The 22,422-nt window shown below is 51.2% G+C and overlaps 3 protein-coding genes and 1 long non-coding RNA gene across 7 annotated transcripts; 3 read left to right on the top strand and 1 right to left on the bottom strand.

Moving 5' to 3' along the window:
- The first annotated feature begins 1,178 nt into the window (after nucleotides 1–1,178).
- C11H19orf84 (chromosome 11 C19orf84 homolog) lies at nucleotides 1,179–3,366 on the top strand. The gene is made up of 2 exons (XM_049901982.1): nucleotides 1,179–1,213; nucleotides 2,835–3,366. The coding sequence occupies exons 1-2, from the start codon at nucleotides 1,179–1,181 to the stop codon at nucleotides 3,364–3,366; spliced, it is 567 nt and encodes a 188-aa protein (XP_049757939.1).
- A 1,562-nt stretch (nucleotides 3,367–4,928) lies between these two features.
- On the top strand, nucleotides 4,929–9,689 carry LIM2 (lens intrinsic membrane protein 2). Its single transcript, XM_049901985.1, has 4 exons — nucleotides 4,929–5,103; nucleotides 8,497–8,646; nucleotides 9,264–9,398; nucleotides 9,628–9,689. Exons 1-4 carry the CDS (start codon nucleotides 4,929–4,931, stop codon nucleotides 9,687–9,689), a joined length of 522 nt encoding a protein of 173 aa, XP_049757942.1.
- Nucleotides 9,690–15,218: 5,529 nt separating this feature from the next.
- NKG7 (natural killer cell granule protein 7) lies at nucleotides 15,219–17,182 on the top strand. 2 transcript variants are annotated; one of them, XM_049901984.1, is made up of 4 exons: nucleotides 15,219–15,630; nucleotides 16,458–16,607; nucleotides 16,693–16,827; nucleotides 16,944–17,182. In XM_049901984.1, exons 1-4 carry the CDS (start codon nucleotides 15,480–15,482, stop codon nucleotides 17,000–17,002), a joined length of 495 nt encoding a protein of 164 aa, XP_049757941.1. In that variant the 5' UTR covers nucleotides 15,219–15,479; the 3' UTR covers nucleotides 17,003–17,182. The 2 variants fall into 2 exon arrangements, with proteins under 2 accessions (XP_049757941.1, XP_049757940.1); XM_049901983.1 differs by having other exon boundaries at nucleotides 15,220–15,630; nucleotides 16,455–16,607; nucleotides 16,944–17,181.
- Nucleotides 17,183–17,309: 127 nt separating this feature from the next.
- LOC126086029 (uncharacterized) lies at nucleotides 17,310–22,358 on the bottom strand. 3 transcript variants are annotated; one of them, XR_007519391.1, is made up of 3 exons: nucleotides 21,650–22,358; nucleotides 18,696–21,391; nucleotides 17,310–18,011 (listed from the first exon to the last, which is right to left on the bottom strand). It is a non-coding gene; the product is annotated as an uncharacterized LOC126086029 (long non-coding RNA). The 3 variants fall into 3 exon arrangements; XR_007519390.1 differs by having other exon boundaries at nucleotides 17,310–19,413; nucleotides 19,496–21,391; nucleotides 21,650–22,355; XR_007519389.1 differs by having other exon boundaries at nucleotides 17,310–18,837; nucleotides 19,302–21,391; nucleotides 21,650–22,355.
- Between the last annotated feature and the right edge of the window lie 64 nt (nucleotides 22,359–22,422).

The following is a 22,422-nucleotide window of genomic DNA, read 5'->3' on the forward strand; positions in this document are numbered from 1 at the left end:
TGTCGTTGTTAGAAGTCCAGTCAATTAGGACTCATGGCGACCACAGGTGTGCAGCGTTGAACTGCTCCATAGGGTTTTCAAGGCTATGACCTTTCGGAAGCGAATTGCCATGTCTGTCTCCCGAGGTGCCCCTAAATGGATTCAAATACCAACCTTTGAGTTAGTAGTCCAGGTTTTAACCGTTTAGGCCACCCAGGGACTGACTCCCTGTAAAGATCACAGCCAAGAAAACCCTGTAGCAGCTCTGTCTATAATACCTGGGTCACCATGAGTCCGAATCGACGACAGCAACGGGGTTTTGTTTGTTTGTTTTATTCTTATAGGAAATGTGTTATTTATGTACTGCCTGGTTCCCTCACAAGCATGAAAGTTTTATGAGTATAAGGGCTGCATCTACTGAAAACTACGACTGGATCCCCAGTGCCCAGCCAGGCCATAGCAGGCACTGAGTAAATATTACTTAAATAAATGGATGTAAGAATGACTATTACGAGGCTCACAACAAGAAGAATGACAATTGCTGTCAATAAAATACTACCACAACTACCAAGAAAAATAAATAGCTCTCGTTTTATTGAGATTACCTGTAGTCCAGATTTTTGTGCCTTCACACATGCCATATCGTTTAAACCTCACAAGATTCTGGAAGGTAATATTAGCCCAATTTCTCAGATAGGGAAACTGAGGCACAAGACTAGAAGGATCTAAGACCACAAAGAAAGAGTCTAGAATGAAATCCAGACTCTAAAACTCCCAGTCCAGCCACTACCCCTCTGTCCTGGGAGTGTCCAAATGTCCAGGTTTCTCTGCCTAAATGTCCGTGTAACCCTAAAGAAAGATGCTCTGGAGATAAACACGATGAGCCCCCACTGAGGGCACACCAGGAATACAAAGCAAGAGGAAGAAGGGTTTGGCGCCCGGACTCCTGGGTCTGAGGAGGAGGGGCTTTTTCCCCAGAAAAGTGAGTGTGAGGATTTAGATCCCAGGACTCAGGACCGAGGCTGAGATCCCCGCCCCTCCACGTATTTGGAGGCTCTGCGCACTCCGCAAGCCACGCCCCATTTATAACTCGCGCCAAAGCCCCGCCCACTTTCTTCCCAGACCCCTCCGTCGCCTTCCTGCGCACTTCAGGGTTCTAGGCGAAGGTACTAGAAGAGACTTCGGAGAACCCTGAGAAGATGGAACAGCAAAAGCAAGGGGCTGGGCCCCAGGGGTGAGAGAGAGAAAGACTTCCCGAGAGAGGGGGGAGAGACCCAGAGAGAGGAGGGAACAGAGAAAATCAGGCAGAGGGGAACAGACCCAGAGAAAGGGGTGCAGAGATGGGGTGGGAAGAAGGAAAGACAGAGACCCAGAGAGAGGGAAACAGAGACTCGGGGAGGAGGGGCTGGGAAGACAAAGACCTAGAGAGAGAGAGAGGGACAGAGACCCAGAGACAGCAGGGCAGAAACCCAGGGAGGGAGGGGGCAGAGTCCCAGAGAGGGGGTTGAACAGAGAGAGAGAGAAATTGAGGGAAAAAAATTGCTCAGGTGTCTTCATATAGAAACAAATTCTTAGAGGATCTTAGTGAAATAAGGAGCTGGAACTAGAAACAGATATTTCTCCACCACTGAGAAAGTTCAACAATGAACCAGGAGAACTGAAGATGTCAGGGACGATTCTAGCTCATGGCGATGCGATGTGTGTCAGAGTAGAGCTGTGCTCCATAGGGTTTTTAGTGGCTGATTTTTTCAGAAGTAAATCACCGGGCCTTTCTTTCGAGGCACCTTTGGGTAGACTTGAACCTCCAACCTTTTCGTTAGTAGCTGAGTGTGTTAACTATTTGCACCACCCAGGGATTCCCAGGAACAGCCATAGGGCTGGAGAAATAATAACAATTGTCCACATTTAAGTGCTTATCAGACTGTGGCCTTTAATATGGATGTGTTTTTGATACTACCCAAAGTCACTTATTTACATAAAAAATTAAGGTTCAGGATATGAGAATGATTTGTCCAAAATCACACTGTAAGTGAGGCAGCCTGGAATTTGAACTGAATTCCTTCTGATGCTGAAATTGTGGCAAAGGTGTTTGCTTCTCTATAAAGAGAGACAGAGGGTAGAAATAGAAGGAGGAAATGCAATGTGAACAACTGCCTCCTTTGCCATGAGACCAGAAGAACTGGATGGTGCCTGGCTACCATTACTGAACATTTTTATCAAAGATTCTATAGCAGAAGCCTGATCAAAAGGGGGGAAATGCAGAACAGAATTCCAAATTCTCATGGGATCCAGATTTTCTGGAGCCACGGAGGCTGGATGAACCACTGAAACTATTGCCCTGAGATAATTTTTAAGCCTTAAACCAAAAATATCCCCTGAAGCCTTCTTAAAACCAAACAATAATTAGCTTAACTAGTAAAGAATGTCTGCCTTAAGCATTGTGCGCTTTTAACATCTCTATCTCTGTGGGATCAAATTGGCAACAACAACTCAAAAAATTAGATAGGAAACTTAGGAGGCAGTGAGTTAATGGGGGAGCAACAACTCAGAAAAGAAGAGTGAGAATGGTTGCAGAACTCGAATGTAATCAGTGTCACTGAATTGTACATGTAGAAATTGTTGAATTGGTGTATGCTCTGCTGTGTATATTCTCAGCAACAGCAATAAAATTACATAAAGAGAGAGAGAAACAAATAGAAACCTAGAGAGATACAGGGGTCGGGGAGTAAGAGGTGAACACAGAACTAATGTTGGAGAAAGATGGGCTCTTGGGAGATACAGAAGCATCAAGGCAGCATAAGGAAAAAAGTATGGAGATGGTGAGACCCACCCCCCCACCTGTCCTCTTATTCTAGGAACGACCAGTCCCCGCCATCACCTGGGACTGAATCGGTGTCCCCTGCACCCTTTCCAACACTGCCACCCTCACTCCTGGGCGCCCCAGACCCAACCCACCTGGGGCTCCCCGAGAGCCTGGCCTCTGTCACTGTTCCCATCCGGCTGGATGCTCTCTCCTACCTCCTGCACAGTGCCTTGCTGGGGGCCTACACCTTTCAACAGTCCCTGCCCTCCTGCCCCTGCTCCTCTGAGGCCTGCTGCACCCAGCCGGGCCCAGCCAAGAGGACAGCCAGGGGGCGTGGGGGTTGGGAAGTCCAGCGAAGGCCAGGCCGGGGTCAGAGCCAGCAGCAATGGGGACGTGGGAGAGCTGAGCAGCCCAAGAGGAGCTGGGCGCGGGGCTCTGAGGCTGGCCCTAAGACCCCGCTGATGATGCCACCACCACCGCTGCCACCACCACCACCTGCCCAGGATGGGAAGAAGGAAGCCCGAGGTCCAGAGCCACCCCTGGACATGCGACCTGCTGCTGAGGACTGGGAGTCTGAATACTAGGACTTGGAAGGTCCAACACCCCGACCCCTGAGACAGCCTCTCCTGTCCAACCAGCCCTACCAGACATACCCCCAGAAACAGTCTACTTCCACCCACCCACCCCCCATAAAAAACTGTGGCCTCAGGATTGGGTTTTGAGAGTCACCTGGTGACACCTCGACCTGAATTAATATCCCAAGCCAGGAAAAATCCCTGAACCTAGTACTCAAACCCATGCTGTCCTCTTCACTGCCTCAACACCATCCCCTTTCCCAACTATAACTATGGCTCCAATCTTATCCTCAACCCCAAGGTCACCTGCAGCCTCATCCCCAACCGCATCCCCAACTCCATTCCTAACCCCAAAGCCACGCCCACCTACATCTCCAACCCCACTCCCATCCCCAACTGTAACTACAGCTCCAATCTTATCCTCAACCCCAAGGCCAACTCCAACCTCATCCCCAACCGCATCCACAACTCCATTCCTAAACCAGAGGCCATGCCAGCCTATCTCTCCACCCCAATCCCATCCCCAGTCTTCATCCCATATCCCCAATCCCACCCATTCCCAGGCCTATCTCTATCTCCAACCTAATTCCTATACCTTAACCCATTCTCATTCCCAACTTTGTTATTCTTGTTCCCTACCTCAGCCCAACTCAATCCTCATCTGTAACTTCATCCTAAACTCTAACCCCCAACTCAGTCCCATCCTGAACCCCAGCCAGCCACAGCCCTCTCTCCATCTTCAACCTCGTTCTTATCCCAGCCCCACCTGTGACATTCCCCAGGACCCCACTCCACAAAGAACCCTGTTGTCCCAATACATATGGTCACTTGCATCCCCCCACTCCATTTCCTGCCCTTTGGGGTGGGGAGCTCTGGGTGAACAATAAATGGATGACTGTCCCCATATCTTGGTGAGTGTGTGTGTTTACACAGCTCAGGCTAACCTGGTGGATGCTATGAGCAAAGCTTGTGAAGGGGTGGTAGGGTGGTGGGAGGGTCACAGAGAGATTCCAGTGGGGCCAGGGGCTGGATCCCTGCTTCAGCGAATTCCATTTGGAGTCTCTGCCACCACTGCACTTCTGCCTGCTGGAAGCTTCTGTGCCACGGGACCATTGTCTGGGGAGGCTTAAGGGATTTGAGGGACCCAGTGGGAACAGAGAGACCAGCAAAGAGAGACCTGGCTCAACTCAGTCTGCAAAGAAGGGCTGTGGCAGACAGAAGGCTCAGGGCAGGCCCTGCCACTCAGGTAGGGACCAGGCATGGGACCTGCAGCCCCCTCACCCCGCAGGCCCAGGAATCCAGACCCCCAGGCCCAACCTTACCCAGGATCCAGGAATCCAGGCCCCTAGGCCCATCCTCCCCCAGGACCCAGGAATCCAGGCCCCCAGCTTCTTCCTCTCCCAGGGCCTGGTGCCCCAGCCCCCAGCCTCCTCCTCCCCCAGGGCACAGGAATCCAGACCCCAGTCCCCAGTCCACTCCTCCCCAAGGACACAGGCGTCCAGGCCCCCAGCCCCTTCTTCTACCAGGACCCAGGAGTCCAGCCCCAGCCCCATCTCTCCCCATAGGTTACCATGTACAGCTTCATGGGTGGTGGCCTTTTCTGCGCCTGGGTGGGGACCATCCTTCTGGTGGTGGCCACAGCAACAGACCACTGGATGCAGTACCGGCTGTCGGGGGCCTTCGCACACCAGGGCCTGTGGCGGTATTGCCTGGGCACCAAGTGCTACCTGCAGACAGAAAGCATCGGTGAGGCTCTGGGGCAGGGTCTCCAGGTATACCCCATGCAAGTCAGAGCCTGCTGCTTAGAAGGCCACCTGCTTTCCAGGTGGAGAACCTTGTGGCTCAGAGGGGGAAAGGGTTGCTTTGCAATCCTGGAAGGGGCAGAACGGGGATTTCAGTGCTACTTTCTAGTCCATCACAGGGTGCACTTGTTTAGGGGTGGTTTAGGGGTTAAGTAGAGAGAAGTGGCATTTCTTGGGCACCTAATACGTGTCAAGGGTTGTCCTGAGTGACACAAATGGTTAAGCCCTGGGCTACTAACTAAAAGGTTGGCTGGCAGTTTGAATCCACCGAGAGGCTCCTTGGAAAACAGGCCTAGTGATCTACTTCCAAAAAATCACAGCCTTGAAAACCGTATGGAGCACAGTTCTACTCTGACACACATGGGGTCGTGGTGAGTCTGAATCGACTTGACAGCAACTGGTTTATATTTTTCTTCTCTTAATAGGTGCCAAGTATAGCAGCAGTTGGGCCTGGGGTTGTAGAAATAGCATATTCTAAGTATTTACTATGTATCAAAACTATGTTAGGTATGGGGGTGGGGGAAACAGAAGCAGTATGGACCCTAAATTTGCTAAATTCTTCCACATTTGTCAAAACGACTGGCTTAATGTGTTCACCAGTTATAATTTGCTCACCACAGTTAGAGCAGGGTCCTGAGCTTACTTCCCAAGAGCCAAATATTCAGCAGCAGATGTGTTTTATTGGGTCTTCAAAGTGTTTTTAAAGTTTCTGAATTTGTAGCCAGTGTTTACAAATCTGGAGATTTTACATAAAAATCTGGACTTCCAGCTCTTTTTGAAAAAAATCCAAATCCTGCCCTCCTCCCTTCACCTGTCTTAGTTTTCTAGGACTGCCATAACAAAATACAAAAACGGGGGTGGCTTTAAACAACAGGAATTTATTATCTCACAGTCTGGATGCTGAAAGTCCAAATTCAGGGCGTTGAGAGGACTGTGCTTTCTCCCCATTCGCCCTAGGGGAAGCCTCCTCCAGCTTTGGTATCCCCAGGGGTTCCTCGTTCCTAGGAGTTCCTTGACTTGTAAATGTATCTTCACATGGTGTCTCTCCACTGTGTGTGACTGTCTCCATGTCTATTCTTTGCTTTTATAAGATACCACTCAGAAGGGATTAGGGTGCACCCTACTCTGGTATGACCTTGCTAACTGATAACATCGTCAAGGAAAACTTGATGATGATTACGACTCATAGTGACCCAATAGGACAGAGTAGAACTCATAGCGACCCTATAGGACAGAGTAGAACTGCCCCATAGGGTTTCCAAGGCTGTAATCTTTATGGAAGCAGACTGCCACATCTTTCTTCCGTGGCTTGGCTGGTGGGTTCAAACCACTGACCTTTCGGTTAGCAGCCGAGCACTTTAACCAAGAAAAATCCGATTTTCCCAAATGAGATCACATTCACAGGTACACATTAGGATCTTAACATGTCTTTTGGGGGAGGACACAATTCAACCCACAACACTCCCCATGACCACCTTCCCTCCTGAGAACTGTTAGCTGGATATGCGCAGTGGTTGCCCCCTTCAAATAGGGTGTATCGGTTATTAAGGAGACAGAAACTACATAGTTATTTGAACAGGTAAGGTATTCTATAAAGATGGAGCTAAAACGCAATAATACATTGATAGTTGGCGTGTGGGACATATGTGTCCAGTTTCCTGTAGCCCCCACCTCAGCCTGCTGTCTCCTTCCTCCTCCCACCCATCTCCTTCCCTTAATTGCAGCTGTAACTAGGCCTCATAGGCATTTGAGGTTTCCACTATTGCGTTAGCATAACCGTAGGAATGAAATAGGCTATTGCATGCCCCATAAGTTCTCCAGACTTTCAAACGCCAAGAGACATCCATGGAGAAATAGCCAGGAAATTTCACTCACTTAGACTCAACGTGAGTCAAAAGATGGCATTTTGCAAACATCCAAAACTTTTTATTGTTCTGGGGCAAGGTCGGAGCTCTGTGCCAAGTATACAGTCGTCCTGGGTGCACCAAGAGATAGGGTAGCCAAGTGGTTAAGAGCAAGGGCTTTTGAACTTAGGTTTCAACCTTTCAGTCCTACTTCTTATTATGGGACCATGGGCAAGTCATTTCACCTCTTTGAGCCTCAGTTTCCTCACCTGAAAAACGGGCATAAAGATAGTGCTTACACTGTAGTGCCCTTGGAAGGAATAAATAGGATCATACATGGTACATAGATTAAAGAAAAGAAACTCAATGCTGTCAAGTTGCTTCTGGCTCATAGCGACCCTATAGGACAGAGTAGAACCGCCCCATAGGGTTTCCAAGGAGCAGCTGGTGGATTTGAACTGCCAACCTTTTGGCTAGCAGCCAAGCTCTTAACCACTGCACCCTCAGGGCTCCAGGGCAGGTAGTTAAAAAAAAAAAAAAAGGTAGTTGGTAGCCCCTAAATGGAAGATAAGGTGAAGGCTTTTGTTTCCAGGACACCTCCTGAGGGGCCAGCTCAGCGCTAAGCACAAGAGAAGATAGATCCCCTGTGCTCAACAGTCACTCATTCAACATTTGCTTATTGAGCACCTATTATGTGCCAGGCAATAGATGCTGGGGGTTCAGCGGTGAACAACACAGACAAGGCTCTTGTCCTCACAGAGCTGAGAATCTAGTGGGGAGAGACAGGCATTATAAGCAAGTTAAAACTGAATAAATAGGACATTTTCAACTCTGGGTAAACGGTACGAAGGAAATGAAAGTGGGCAGTGTGAGAGAGGATAGTGATTGGCAAGGGGGATGTGGAGAATCTATACTGATTAATTGATTCATTTAACAATAAACATTTCTCGTGGTCTGTGTGTAAACCAGACTTGTGCTAGGAATGTTAGTAACACAGAATTAACCTAGTACCTGCCTTCAGGTTGAAGAGTGGTTGTTGTTAGGCACTGTCCAATCGGTTTTCAATTCATAGCAACTCCATGTGACAGTGTATAACTGTCCCATAGGGGTTTCTAGGCTATAATCTTTATGGGAGCAGATCGCCAGGTCTTTCTCCCGTGGAGCTTCTAGGTGAGTTTGAACTGTGAATCTTTTGGTTAGCAGCCAAGCCACCAGGTTGGAGGGGGAGACAGACAAAGAGAGCCACATCTCAGAGGAAGGGGTGAGGATGATGCCTGAGGGGTGGTGGAATGCTTCCTAGCAGAGGGGACTTGGAAGTGGGCCTTGGAGGGTGCGTAGGAGTTTGCCAGGTGAGGTAGAGGGCATTTGCAAGGAGGTGAGGGAGAACCTAGGTCAGGGGTGTGGAGGGGGGTATGCATTCTCACCCCAGAGGTAGCAGCAGTCATCACTGAGAGCAGGGTAGGAATGAGGGTGACCATGGTGTGTTCCTGCAGCGTACTGGAATGCCACCCGGGCCTTCATGATCCTGTCTGCCCTGTGTGCCACCTCCGGCATAATCTTGGGCATCCTGGCCTTCGCTCAGCAGCCTACCTTCACCCGCCTTTCCCGGCCCTTCTCCGCTGGCATCATGTTTTTCGCCTCCAGTGAGTGGGTCCACTCTACCCCCACCTCCAAATCCCTGCCCATCTCCAACCCCACTCTCACCTTCTGCTCCTCCTCACTCCCACTTTCAACTCACTCCCACCCTAACCCACCCCCAACTATAACTTCTTATCTATTTCTAACTCCAATCCTACCCCATTCCCACACCAACTCTATTACCTACTCATCGTTACTCCGGCTTTCAGCTTTATCCCATCCTCACCTCTAGCCTTACCCCCAAGACCCTCCCCCTCTCTTCTCTCAATCTCACCCCACCCCCATCTCCAACTCTCCTGACCACCAATCCCAACCCTATCCCCACCCTCCACCCTTCTCTCACCCCCTACTCATCCTCACTCCCAACTTTACCCCCATGCCAATCCCAACCCACCCCTAACTCCATGCCTATTTCTAACTCCAACCCTACTCCATCCCCACCCCAACCCTACTCCCCACTCATTACTTCCACTTTCAACTCCACCCCCATCCTCACCTCTAACCCTGCCCCTACCCCTTTCCACAGCCTCATCCCATCTGTGTTCTCATTTCCAACTCTCTACCCACTTCCAACCCCACCCCACCCCTATTTGCATCCACACTTCCTCCCCTCTTTCCCCAGCCCTTTTTATCCTCTTGGCCTTGGCCGTTTACACTGGAGTCACCGTCAGCTTCCTTGGCCGCCGCTTCGGAGACTGGCGCTTTTCCTGGTCTTACATCCTGGGCTGGGTGGCCCTGCTCATGACCTTCTTTGCAGGTACTGGGGCTGGCGGGAGTGGGAAGATCAGTGTCTGGGGAAGGCTGGGAAGCACTTCAGAGGGCAAGATGACAGGGTCTCCCACAAAGCACTGAGCCCAAAGGCAGACTCTAGGACAGAGGAGTCTATGGAGACTTGGGACACCAAGAGAGAAAGGGGGTGGTGGAATCAGGGTCTCTTGGGGTGGGAGTAGGGGTCAAGGGGTCATTTGGGATCTCTTCTCACACAGGGATTTTCTATATGTGTGCCTACCGGATGCACGAATGCCAGCGCCTGTCCACTCCCCGCTGAACCCAAATGTATCCCCCAACTTAATCTGCAAGTTAAGAGGAGGCCACTGAAGAGGAGGGGGAGGGTCAAGAAGCCTGGATTCCTGGTTCCTAGTGCCTGGGGGGGATGATGGGGCTCTGTCCTGTTCTCTGGGTGAGGGCTCCTGACTCCTGGGTCCTAAGGTGAGAGGAGGAAGAATGAGGCCTTGTAGGAGAGAGTTAAGAAGACTCAAGCCCCACCCACCAGGGGGTTGTTAGAGAAATGGAATATCCAATAGAGCAATTTGGGGGGGGGTCTAATAAAAGTGATGCGAAACTACTGAAGTGTGAATCTCTGAGGGATTGAGAGAGGAGAAACAGTGTGAGTGCGGTGGGTGGGTTGAGGTGAGGTACTTATTGCTGCGGCTCAACCTTCTCAGTTCCTGTAGAGATGGGGACGGAGATAAATCACACAGTCCCCGCCCAGGGGTTGCTCAGAGCCTGGTGAAACTTCTGAGAAACTGATGTACACCAAAAACCCATTGCCATCGAGTCGATTCTGCCTCATAGCGACCCTATAGGACAGAGTAGAACTGCCCCACAGGTTTTCCAAGGAGCAGCTGGTGGATTTGAGCTGCCAACCTTTTGGTAAACAGCAAAACTCTTAACCACTGCTCCACCAGGGCTCATTATAGAGGCCTTCTTCCTAGAAATAATATTTACTGGTGCCCCCCCCCCAAAATTTTTTTTTTCTTCTTTAAATAATATATTTATAGCAGCTTACTCTAGTAATAAAATAGCTGTGTGATTTACTCTAATAATGGAAACCCTGGTGGCGCAGTCCTTAAGGGGTACAGCTGCTAGCCAAAAGGCTGGCAGTTCAAAGCCACCAGGTGCTCCTTGGAAACTCAATGGGGCAGTTCTACCCTGTTTTATAGGGTCACTATGAGTCAGAATTGACTCAACGGCAAAAGGTTTTTTTGTTTGTTTGTTTTTACTCTAATAATAATGGTTATTGGGGCCTTCTCTGACAATAAATTAGTGAGCCCTGGCAGCGCAGTGGTTAAGAGCTTGGCTGCTAACCCAAAGGTTTGTCAGTTCGAATCCACCAGCTGTTTTTTGGAAACCCTACAGGACAGTTCTACTCTGTCCTATAGGGTCACTATGAGTAGGAATCAACTTGATGGCAACAATTTTTTTTCTTTTAATTTAAATAGAAATATTTAGAGGCTTGTTCATCATATTTTAGGGGCTTACTCTAGCAATGGTAATAATTGCTGCTATAATTATAGCCACAGACTCAAATGTTTAACTGCCTGCTCAACACTTCCATTTGAAAAGAATGGGCATCTCAAATTTCTCCTGTCTAAAATCAGCCTCTTGCTCTAGCTCACTCTCCGTATCTGCTCTTCCCACAATCTCCCCCATCTCAGTACTTATTTTACCTTTCTATGCACATGAAACACTTAAGAAACACTTCCAAACCAGGCAATGCTTTCTCGAGCATCACAAAGTAGTGCATGCATCCGTTATTACGAACTATTGTATTTAACTCAAATTTTTAATATAATAGGCTTTATGGCAGTCCATTCTTAAAAGTACAAATTGTCTGTAAATCAGACCTTGTAACCCGTGGGCTGCCTGTAAGTGATGACGCCGTTGTTTTTCCAGCTGCTCCCGCCAAAAACTTTGGGATCATCCTTAGCTCTAGCTCCGTGGGTTGGCAAACCCGGCTCCACCAAGTGCTTGGAGGCACCGTGCTCCTCCAGCAAGCCTCCTGCTCAAAAGCACTCAGCTTTGGCTCCCAGAGCTACAGCTGAGTGCCTTTCGGCGGAGGCTTACAGGCTGACGGAGTGGAGTGCCTTTTTTAAAAGAGCTCTGCTGGAGCAGGGCAGAGGCCCAGGGCCAGAGAGGCGTGCCTGCAGGCATGGCTGAAAAGACGCCGTCCTGATGGAAGGACTGTTTTCTGAGTGTTCCAGAACCTGAATTGTAGCCTGTTACTTCCACAATAAACCCCATATTTGTGAGTATTGTCTGTGAATTCTGTGTGGCCATTTCAGCTGCTAACTGAATGGTTGACAGTTCAAACCCACCTACTGCTCCAAAGGAGAAAGACCTAGTGATCTGCTTCCATAAAGATTGCAGCCTTGAAAACCCTATGAGGCAATTCTACTCTGTCATGTGGGATTGCCATGAATTGAAAAGCTACTTGACGGCATCTAGCAACAACAAAAACATGGATTGAATTGTGTCCTGCAAAAAAAAAAATGTTGGAGTCCTGAACCCCCTGGTGGCATAGTGGTTAAGAGCTGTGGCTGCTAACCAAAAGGTCAGTGGTTCGAATCCACCAGGTGTACTTGATGGCAATGGGTTTGGTTTTTTTTTTTTTTTGGTTTTGACCCCTATACCTGAGGATGTAATCCTATTGAGAGGCAGGATTTTGTTATGTTAATGAGGCTGTATATTTTTTTTTTATAGGTGTAGAATTGTTGCAGGGCAAGGCTTCCCAGCTTGGATCTAAACCCTGCCTAGGTTCTTGCCTTCTACTGACCAAGAATGACCAGGAGAGGCTCAGAGTTTCCACAAGAACAAAGGTTTATTAGCGAAAGAAAGAAAGTGAGAGCTAGCCTCCGGCCTCTCCCCGAACAAAGGATTTCCTAGGGTTTATAAAAGTTTTTAGGTGGGAAAAAGCCATTATATTTATTCATTAGATGGGTGGAGATTTCCAGGAGAGGGGGAGGGATTATGAATATCAAATGTGCACCCAGTTAGAATTCAAGATGGATTTCCTCACAGAGATTGCTGGAACTAAGATGGAGTCTGTCACAAAGGCTGCCAGGATGTCGAACAGGACTTATTCCGGGATGTTGTGCATGTGTGATGCCTCTGGACCTTGGTTCAAGTCCCGGTGAGGGGTCCCTGCTTAGGTTTGTCTCATATGGAAGGTCATTCATAGGCCATGTTGATCTTTACTGCACATGCTCTGTACCTGGTGGGGCCTTGAAAAACAACTCAGGAGGATTATCAGTAATTTGTAACTGGGCAAGCACACAGGACCTTGAAATGTATTCCGTTATCTTGTCCAAGCATCTGGTTTGTTAATCACAAGTAGTTCTCGGGTGCCAGCAGCAAAAGTTATATGGTGGTCTGCACTTAGGTTTAGATTCTAAGAATACTGAGTCAGAGGCTGTTTAATTCAGCCTGCCTGGTCTCTTGCCTGTCTCAGAATGTGTCCTAAATCTAATCACTTCTGAGTGATATAAAGAGTAACTAGCATAGACACAGAGGCAAGCAAGCAGACACAGGGGGAAGATAGCCACTACTGGAAGACAATGGAAGGATTTGTAGCTACAAGGCCCAGAACTCCAAGAATTGCTGGTTACTACAAGTTGAAGTAGACAATAAAGGACCTCTCCTAGAGCCACATGCTAAATCTGGACTTCTAGCCGTCTGAACTGTGAGAAAATAAATTTCTGTCCTTTAAAGCCACCTGTTTGTGGTATTTCTGTTATAGCACCCCCACCCCACAGTCTATGCTCTACACGGCATCCAGATGAAGTCTTGTTAAAACACAGTTCAATACATGTCACTCCTATGCTCTAAGGCCTCCAGTGGTGCCCATCTCAGAGGAAAAGCTAAAGTCCAATGGCCTGCAAGATGTTACATGTTCTGGCCCCCATTTCTTCTCCAATTTTATCCATCCTCACTCACTGCAGTTCAGGGCTCCCCAAGACCACCCTCAGGCTCAAAGATTCACTAGAAAGACTCATAGAGCTCAGAAAAGCTGTTATGCTCCTCGTTATGGTTTATTACGGTGAAAGGCCACATTAAAATCAGCAAAGGGAACAGGCGCACAGGGTGGGAGTTCCCTGGGGTGATGATGCCAGAGGTGTTCTGTGGCAGTTGGGGCTGCTGAGAAGTTCCTGAGCCTGGAAGAGGCTGGGGAGGGCTAGAGAAAGCTGAAAGAGATTTGGGGTGGTTCGGAAAAACTGATAGTGCTTGGACAAGGCTGATAGAGATCTAGGTAAACCAACTACAAAGATGGTATAGGATACTAGGAAAAGCTTTAGAAGGAAACCTGGGGTTTCCATCTGGCAACCACAAGCCAAATCTCATCCAGAAAGTGGTTGGAGATAATGCAGATTTAACTCCACCTTCAAGGCTGTGTTCAGCTGCTTCTGCTTTGGGCTCTTCTTGGGGTCCTTCATCTGTCCATACTTGCTTGAGGTATGTGTGCCAAGGGGCACCAAGAACCTGGGCCTATGGCCAGCCTGTGATGCCTACGTGTACAGAGACCTGCTGGAGCCAGGTACAGGTAATGTGTGTGCATGTGCGTGCACATGTGTGGTGGTGGTGGGCCTTGGGGAGATTAGAAACAGGGTTAGGCTTGGACCTGGAAGTGGAATGAAGGTGAAAATGGAGGGGGTCATTTTGAAGCAGGAGTTATAGGGACTTCGGAGAAGCATGAAGAAGGAGCTGGGTACAGGACTGCAGGTGGAGTTGGGGTTGGAAATGTGGTCGAGAGTGAGGATGGTAACGAGGATGGGGTTTTAAGTTTTGGGACGAGGATGGGCTTGTGTTTGAAGTGGGAGCTGCGATTAAGGATGGGCCTTGTGTCCTGAATGTCCTCCCACCATGCACTCATGGCCCAGACTTCCTGAAGCCTGTCTGGATGCTCCTCATGGGAGCCATGGCTGTTATGGCACTGGTGCTTCTACTGCTCATGATCTCCAGCCACCTCTGAGAGGCTGTTCTCGCATGTTCTCAGAAGTGGCCAGTTAGCTCATTGGTGAGGACCTGGGTGAGGGATGGGGCCTTCAAATTGGAGTCTCTAGTAAAGGAGGGGACGAGGTCTTTTGGGTCAATCTTGGTTCTTCCTCTTGCCAGCTGTTTTAGAACTGCTGACCCAGATCATCTTCATGGCAGAGGTCCTCTCCTGGGCTGTTCCCCACTTCATAGAGGTCAAGTTTGCCTGGGTCTTCTACTTGGGCGGTGACACCTTCACTTTAAACCTGCTCACAGGTGAGGAGTTGACCAAAACCTGATGCCAGTGCGGGAGGGGGAGGCTAGTACTTGGAGGGCCTGGTACCCTGATCCTGGTGATAGTGCCTATGATCATGCTGGAGGCCACACTACAAGCACAGCTTCCTCTGGATTCACTTATCAGATAAGATGTGAGTGTGTCTTCACCTCCATGAATCTTTCAGAACTGTGATTCTCAATCATTTGCCCGCCCTGGGCTTAAGCCCAAACTAGGGAACCAGAACTCTGAGTCTCCAGCCCCCTCTTCCCTCAGACCCAGGAGTTCTGGCCCTGGTTTCCTCCTTTTATGGGGACCCTAGTGTAGGGGCCCCACTCTTCCAGAGTGGAAAGTTGCAGAACACACAGGAAAGCATGACGCAGCCCCAACTGTCCCCTCTGGGCACATCACCCGCCCACTTTACTCATGTCCTGGCCTCATTTACCACCTCTGGGCCCCTAAACCTCTCTCTTATCTCTTCCCGGAAGCCCCCTCTGGTGTTGAGGGCTCCAAGGGGTGGATGGGTGAGTATAGAACCTGAGACAGACAGACAAGTTCTAAACCGCCACCTAACCACTCATCTTTCAACATCCTCAGTGCCCTCCCCCACAGAAGAGTTAGAGATGTGTGAAACCAAGTCAGCCTCCTCTTCGGAGCCCAAGACTCCCAGCCACCCTTATTGTTTGCTAGTTTCTTTTTCTTGAGCTTAGAGGATCCAGGAGTCCAGGCATACAACCTCCTCTCTCAGAGACCCAGGAGTCTGGATCGCTAGCCTCTTTATCCACCAGAACCAGAAACCTGGCATTCACCACCATGGAGCCCTGTCGGTCCCTGGCCCTGTTCGCTGGCTCCCTGGCCCTGGTTTGCATGCTGGTTGCTCTGAGCACAAATTTCTGGATCGTGGCCATAGGACCCACCTCTTCAGCTCACACGGGCCTCTGGCCAAGTGAGGGCTCAGTGGCAGGTAAGGGGGAGTGGGCTCTGTCTTAGTCAGCTAGGGCTACCATAACAAAATACATCAAGGTGGGTAGCTTTGAGGAAACCCCGGTGGTGTAGTGGTTAAGTGCTACGGCTGCTAACCAAAGGGTCAGCAGTTCGAATCCGCCAGGAGCTCCTTGGAAACTCTACGGGGCAGTTCTACTCTGTCCTATATGGTCGCTATGAGTCGGAATCGACTCAACGGCACTGGGTTTGGTTTTTTTTGTTTCGGTGGGTGGCTTTGAAGAACAGTAATGTGTTGTCTCACAGGTCTGGAGACTAGCAGTTGGAATTCAGGGCATCGGCAGGACCACGCTCCCTCCGATGGCTCTAGGGGAAGACCCTTCTAGTCTCTCTCAGCTTCTGGTAGCCCCAGGTGTTCCTTGGCTTGTAGATGTATTTTCATGTGGTGCCTGTCTTCCCCGAGTTGTCTTCCAGTTGATTCCGACTCATGGTGACCCCATGTGCTGCAGAGCAGAACTGTGCTCTTTAGGGTTTTCAACGGCTGTGATCTTTAGGAAACAGATTGCCAGCTTCCAAGGTGCCTCTGGGTGGGTTCGAACCACCAAACTTTTGGGTAGTAGTAGAGCACTTAACCATTTGTGTCACCCAGGGGCTCCATATGACCTCATTAACTTAGCTGATAACATCTTCAAAGAAAGAACCTATTTTCTAAACAAGGTCACGTTTACAGGTACCAGGGGTTAAGACTTCAACATATCTTCTGGAGAGACATAAATCAACCCATAATAGGCTCTCTTGTGGGGAATGGCCAGTTGGGGACAGGCACTCAGAGGTCCCCTCTTCCAGCAGGCTACATCCATGTGACAGAGGGCTTCAGCATCATGGCTGCCTTGTGGGTCCTGGTGTCCATGGTCATCCTGCTCCTGTCCTTCTTCATCCCCTTGCTGTCCGCACCAGGCCACGGCCCCCTTGTCTCTGCCATCACAGCCTTTGCTGCAGGTAAGGACATGGGGCTGGGCTGGGTTTGGGGGTCGGTGGGGCCGGTGAGCTCCTGCTGAGCTGTCTCTCTTGTTCTTGTCCCCAGTGCTTTTCATGACAGTGGCCATGGCTGTGTATACCAGTGAGCGCTGGGGCCAGGTTCCAGAACCCCACATCCAGGCCTTCTTCGGCTGGTCCTTCTACCTGGGCTGGGTCTCAGTTCTCTTCTCACTCTGTGCAGGTGAGTGTGACCCTCCACCCCCACCCACCCACGGACAGGAAGCTTGGGAGGGTCTAGCTGGAGGCTCTGAAGGAGCAAGGCAGGGGCAAGTGCTAACCTTCCTCTCACCACTCCAGGTGCCCTGACTCTGGGTGCCCACTGTAGTGCTCGCCAGTCTGGGTATGAAGCTGTGTGAGCAGAAAGGCAAGAACAGCAGGATACGCTTTGGAGCACTGTTTTCCGGAAGGCATCGTGAGGAGCCACAGGCATACCTGACCCTCCGTCCCTCACACCCCTCTAGTCCTTCCCTACCCCTTCATTTCTTCATTTGACAAAAAATTGCTAGGATATGTTCCTTCATTCATTCAACAAAAATTTGCTGGGATCTGGTTATTTGGAGACTCATTCAGCCAAGACATAAGCCAACCATGGACCCACTCCATGGTGAGTGACCCTGGGCACCTAGAGGTGTTAGAGCCCACCCTGCCCACAGGAGGACCAGTATGGACACAGGCATGGCCCAATATCCTTCTCTCCTACTCTCCAGCCCTTTTCCTTCTCCCTTCCTCTCCTGTTTGCCCTTTCTTCTTCTCTTGTCTCTAGTTCCCTCTCCTCTCTGCTCCTGCATGCTTTCAATCTCATTCTTTTTGTGCATTCAATCATTCATTCTTCAGCTGGCATTTCCTGAGAGTGTCCCCTCTCTGCTGGGCCATGCTGGGGATGCAGACATGGGTCAGCCCAGGCTCTGCCCACCAGGGTCTGGCAGTTGGTAGGGGAGGCAGTTACAGACAAAAGCAATGAACACAGGCCAGACAGCAGTCAGACCTCAAGGAGAGCACAGTTTAAGTAAGAGGGATGATGGAGGTGGTATTCAGCAAAGCTTTCTGGGGAGGAAGAATTTAGGAACTTCTTGAGGGCCAAGGAAAATAATCCAGGTGGTGTTGTTGTTGGTTGCCATCAAGTTGATTCAAACTCATGGCAACCCCGTATGTGTCAGAGTAGAACTGTCCCCCATAGGGGTTTCAATGGCTGATTTTTCCAAAGTAGATTTCCAGGCCTTTCTTCTGAGGTGCTCTGGGTGGACTTGAACCTCCAATCATTCAGCTAGCAGCTGAGCATAACCATTGCACCATCCAGGGACTGCAGTAATCCAGGTAGATGGGCCCAACGTCCAGTTTTTAGGGGATGAGAATGGTGCTTTGCGGCTGAAATGTAGAATGTGGGGTGGTACAAAATGAGAATGGGGAGGCGGATGGGGGCCAGGGTCTCCAATGCCACATGTGAGTTTCCTCTGAGGCTATGTGGAGCTAGAAGATTGTGAGCAGAGAAGGGACAGTGTTACCTTTGGGTGCCAGAAAGACCCCTCTGGGGACATGTGGTGGAGGCCAGGTAAGGGAGACCTTGGCAATACAATGTGTGGAGTAGAATGAGGCCCACCTGGGGACCAGGGCATGTGATGGAAAGGAGAGAATGAACCAGGCAGATGCAGGGGCAGGAGGAACAGGTCCAAGGGCTTCGTGGAGTGAAGGGCAGGGAGAGGGCAAGAATAGTGGGTGTAGCCCAATGAAGTGGGTGGAAGGGCGGGGCCATCCCAGTTTGGTAGAAGATGCTGAGTTCACTTAGGTTGTGGTTGAGCTTGAGGGGTCTGAGAGAGCCAGGAGCAGATGAGGCTGGAGTCTAGGGCTCAGGAGTGAGATCTCCAGGTCTTTCTTCTGAGGCACATCTGGATGGACTTGAACCTCCAACTTTTCAGTTACCCAGCACATTAACTGTTGCACGACCCAGAGACTCCAGTAATCCAGACAGACAGGACAAATGGCTGGAGATGCGGTTTTAGTTGCTGTCAGAACATAAATGGTTCCTGAAACTGCAGGAGTGAGTAAGCTCACCTGGTAAGAAGGTGCAGGATGGAGCCTCAAGGAACAGGAGTATTTAGAAGTGGAGGGGAGGAGGAGCATGTATGAAGGAACTTCGAGGCCACAGACCAGGAGAGTTTGTGTGGTGCCTCCAAAGTCAAAGACAGAGAAGTTTCTAGAAGAAGGAAATGATCTACCATGGCATGCCCCTCAGGCTGCTAGGACAGAGGGAGGGAAACTTTATCCCTTTAAATGGCTGCTGGGGACAAAGGTTCTGGAACTCCTGCTGCCTCACAGAGAGCCAGTCTCCCTCCCCCCACCCCTCTGGGCTTGGTGTCTAAGAAACCCTGGGGAACCGAGTCTTAGTCACTTAGGTGGGTGGGGTGTGTGTGGGGGATGGGGTGCTGGAGGGCCTGAATGGGGATCCCACTGGGGGAGGTCTATGGGACCTAAGTAGTTTCCTAAGCAGAAAGCCTAAGAGAAGGTAGTCTTGGGGGAAGGGAGTCTCTGGTCCCCAGAAAGGGTTGCAGGGAGGGGTCTGGCACATGAGAGGACCTGAGGCAGAGGCGCCAGGGTCGCCAGGAATAAGAATTCAGGTAGGGGCGGATTATTCAATAGGCAAAGTAAGCCAGTGTTTACCTTGCTTATCAGATCATCTGTAGTAATCAGTGTCATATTTTTTCACCACATCAAAGATTCTGCTTCTAGGTATGGCTGGTATCTGTCTCTCTCTCAACTCCACAGCACCCTCCTACAGAATCAAAGCCTTTTTTAAAATTTATAATCCCTGACAGGGACACATTATCCAGTAAGCAAGGTGAACACAGGCTTACCTGTGCTTATTTACTAATCCGTAGGAAAATCTGGTGGTGTAGTGGTTAAGAGCTAGGGCTGCTAATCAAAAGGTGGGCAGTGCGAATCCACCAGGTGCTCCTTGGAAACTCTATGGGACAGTTCTACTCTGTCCTATAGGGTTGCTGTCAATTGGAATGGACTGGACGGCCACGGGTTTGGCTTTTTTAAAAAAAAAAAACAAACATGTTAAATTGTTAACTACAGATTAGTAAATAGGCACAAATAAGCCAGTGTTTACCTTGTTTATTGGGTAACCCGCCCCTAGTTCCAGGCAGGGAGCCTTGCCAGTGCCAGTAGAAGCCCGTGCCGTCGCGTGGATTCCGACTCATAGGGACCCTATAGGGCAGAGTAGAACTGCCCCATAGAGTTTCCAAGGAGTGCCTGGCGGATTTGAACTGCCGACCCTTTGGTTAGCAGCCGTAGCACTTAACCACTACACCACCAGGGTTTCCTTAGGAGCCTTAGGGTTTCCCAGTTAGGAGGACAAAAAGGCTTGAGGGAAGGAGTCTCCAGGTCCCCAAGCAGGGATGCTGGGGGAGGAGTTTGGGGGGATGAAAGGTGTGTCGGGGGAAGGAAGACACTGGGGGAGATGGCCGGGGAGACAGGAGGTCCTGAAGCCAGGGCCTAGAGCAGGAGGGGTGTTGGCCAATGCGACCTATGTGGCCCCCTGGCAGCAGCCTCCCTGGCATGGGGGTGAAGCGGAGTCTTCAGAGCGGAGGTACCGTGCTCAGCTTCTTAGCCAACATCCTCATGGTGCTCTCCACTGTCACCAACTACTGGACCCGCTACCCCGACGGCCACAGCGGCTTGTGGAAGGAGTGTAATAGCGGCGGCTGTTCCACCATCCCATGCCAGAGTGAGGCCCCGCCCGCGCAGGCGTCAGACCAGGCGTCCGACCCTCCCCCTCCCCCAGACATACAGTACCCAACGCAGACCACTGCAGGCGTCCTCTCGTGACACACCCCTCCGGGCACAACAGCTGGACATGTCATGAGAAACCCCACCACCACCACCCCTTCCAACCCAACCTCAGACCCAGCTGCCCCTCCATAATTGAGGCCACCACGAACCACCCTCCCCAACTTCTGAACTTGTTTCCCTATCACATTAACTACCTGTCGCGACATTAACCGCCGGTCATGAGATAACCTTCAGGTCTCCATTCAGATGCCTGACTCCAGGTTGGCAGAGCGGGGCTCCCAGCCCAAGACTGACTGGTGGGTAGGGGTGTGTGGCTGTCGCGACTGGGGAGGTGCCGGCACACTGATGCGGCCCCCTCTTCCTAGCCATGCTGGCGATGACAGGCGCGTGCATGGTGCTGGCTGCGGGTTCTGGCTTCGTGAGCATGGCCATGGGGCTGCGCATTTTGTGCCACCAGGGCGACTCGCTGCGCGGCCAGACGACGAGCGCCATCTTCTTCCTCAGCGGTGAGACTGCAGCCGAGGGTGGGCCTGGGGAAAGTGGGGACAGGGCCGAGGTGGGGGGGTATCAGGAGCTGGGCTGGGAGCCGAGGGGAGGGGCTGAAGCCCGAGAAAATGGGACGGGACCCGAGATGACTTACGGGCTGGGTTCAGAGGGGAGGATGTGGAAGGGGGCAGGGCCAGGGGTGTGGCGGGGAGGAGAGGTGTCGGCTCTGAAGTCTAGGGGTCGGGGCTTGGAACGATGGGCAGGGCTAGGGAGGAGCAGGTTCGGCCAGAAGGCCAGGAGGAGGGGCGGGTCAGAAGAGGGCGGAGACTGGAACGGAGCGGAGGTCTGGGGCGTGGCTTCAGTGCAACCTCTCCCGGGGTGTGGTGGCCAGGGTTGCTGCTGCTGATCGCAATGACAGGCTACACGGTGAAGGATGTGTGGAAGTCGGACGTCTTCTTCTCCTGGTCCTATTTTTCGGGGTGGCTGGCTTTACCCTTTTCTATTCTCGCGGGTAACCGGGACGGTGGGGTAGAGGAGACTGCCCAAAGGACCCTTCACCCAACCACCCACCCATCCAGAGACTCCCTTGCCGTCCTCCCAGAAAATCCCACAGCTATTTACCTGGACCCGCCCCCGACCCCGACCCCAAGACATTCCACCCTCGATTCCCCCAGACCCTCCAGAGATGCCCTCAGAGCCCCAAAACCCCAGGCCCCGGGGCCCACCTTCCTCTGCTCCCCTCCGGCCAGGCTTCTGCTTTCTGCTGGCGGACATGATCGTTCAGAGCACCGACGCCATCAGTGGATTCCCTGTGTGCCTGTGACCGCGGCCTGCCTGGGGCAGAATAAAGTTACAGCTCCCGCCGTAGCGGCTCCGCGCGTCTTTCTGGGGACGTGGGGACACGGACACGGGGGACATGAAAGTGGGGGGACGCAGGACCTGAGAACATGAGTACAGAGGGAACGTGGAGACACGGGGGAACACGGACGTGGAGGCAGGAACACAGTGGGCAAGGGGCATGGGTTTGGAGGGGAAAGGGGACACTTGGGGTCGTAAGGGGACACGGGCATATGGGGAGGCTGTGGGGACACGAAGTTCGGGGAGACGCGGATATGATGGGACATAAAGGCATGTGCATGGAGGGATGGGTAGATACGGGCAGGGGGGACATGGAGGCCTGAAGATACAGACACGAGATGGCATGGGAACGCCGGCACTGGGTGGGCGTGGGGACACGGATATGGCGACGCGGGGAGCAAGAAAGAAGGAGAAAAACTGGGGGTGGGGGGATAAGGGAGATCCAGTAACATTAGGAAGAGTCTAGGACGACGGAGAGAATTCCCAGTCCTGAAGTGCTGCGCTCGCAGACACGACTTTCACCTAGTTCCCGGCCTCGCCCCCTTCACAAAGCTCTTTCCTTTGGGTCCGCGTCCTATTGGTCCGCATCCACGCCCTCCTCTTCTAGCCTTCTGATTGGTCCTCAGTGGGGGGTGGAGGG

This window comes from Elephas maximus, chromosome 11 (genome assembly GCF_024166365.1).
Source record: "Elephas maximus indicus isolate mEleMax1 chromosome 11, mEleMax1 primary haplotype, whole genome shotgun sequence".
NCBI classification, from domain to species: Eukaryota; Metazoa; Chordata; class Mammalia; order Proboscidea; family Elephantidae; genus Elephas; species Elephas maximus.

Bases quoted from the DNA above. Each gene is read 5' to 3' on its own strand.
- LIM2 (XM_049901985.1), top strand. From the start codon at position 4,929: ATGTACAGCTTCATGGGTGGTGGCCTTTTCTGCGCCTGGGTGGGGACC. The intron at 5,104-8,496 runs GTGAGGCTCTGG...GTGTTCCTGCAG, and splicing joins CCTGCAGACAGAAAGCATCG to CGTACTGGAATGCCACCCGG. The intron at 8,647-9,263 runs GTGAGTGGGTCC...CTCTTTCCCCAG, and splicing joins CATCATGTTTTTCGCCTCCA to CCCTTTTTATCCTCTTGGCC.
- NKG7 (XM_049901983.1), top strand. From the start codon at position 15,480: ATGGAGCCCTGTCGGTCCCTGGCCCTGTTCGCTGGCTCCCTGGCCCTG. The intron at 15,631-16,454 runs GTAAGGGGGAGT...CCCCTCTTCCAG, and splicing joins AAGTGAGGGCTCAGTGGCAG to CAGGCTACATCCATGTGACA. The intron at 16,608-16,692 runs GTAAGGACATGG...TCTTGTCCCCAG, and splicing joins CATCACAGCCTTTGCTGCAG to TGCTTTTCATGACAGTGGCC.
- C11H19orf84 (XM_049901982.1), top strand. From the start codon at position 1,179: ATGGAACAGCAAAAGCAAGGGGCTGGGCCCCAGGG. The intron at 1,214-2,834 runs GTGAGAGAGAGA...CTCTTATTCTAG, and splicing joins CAAGGGGCTGGGCCCCAGGG to GAACGACCAGTCCCCGCCAT.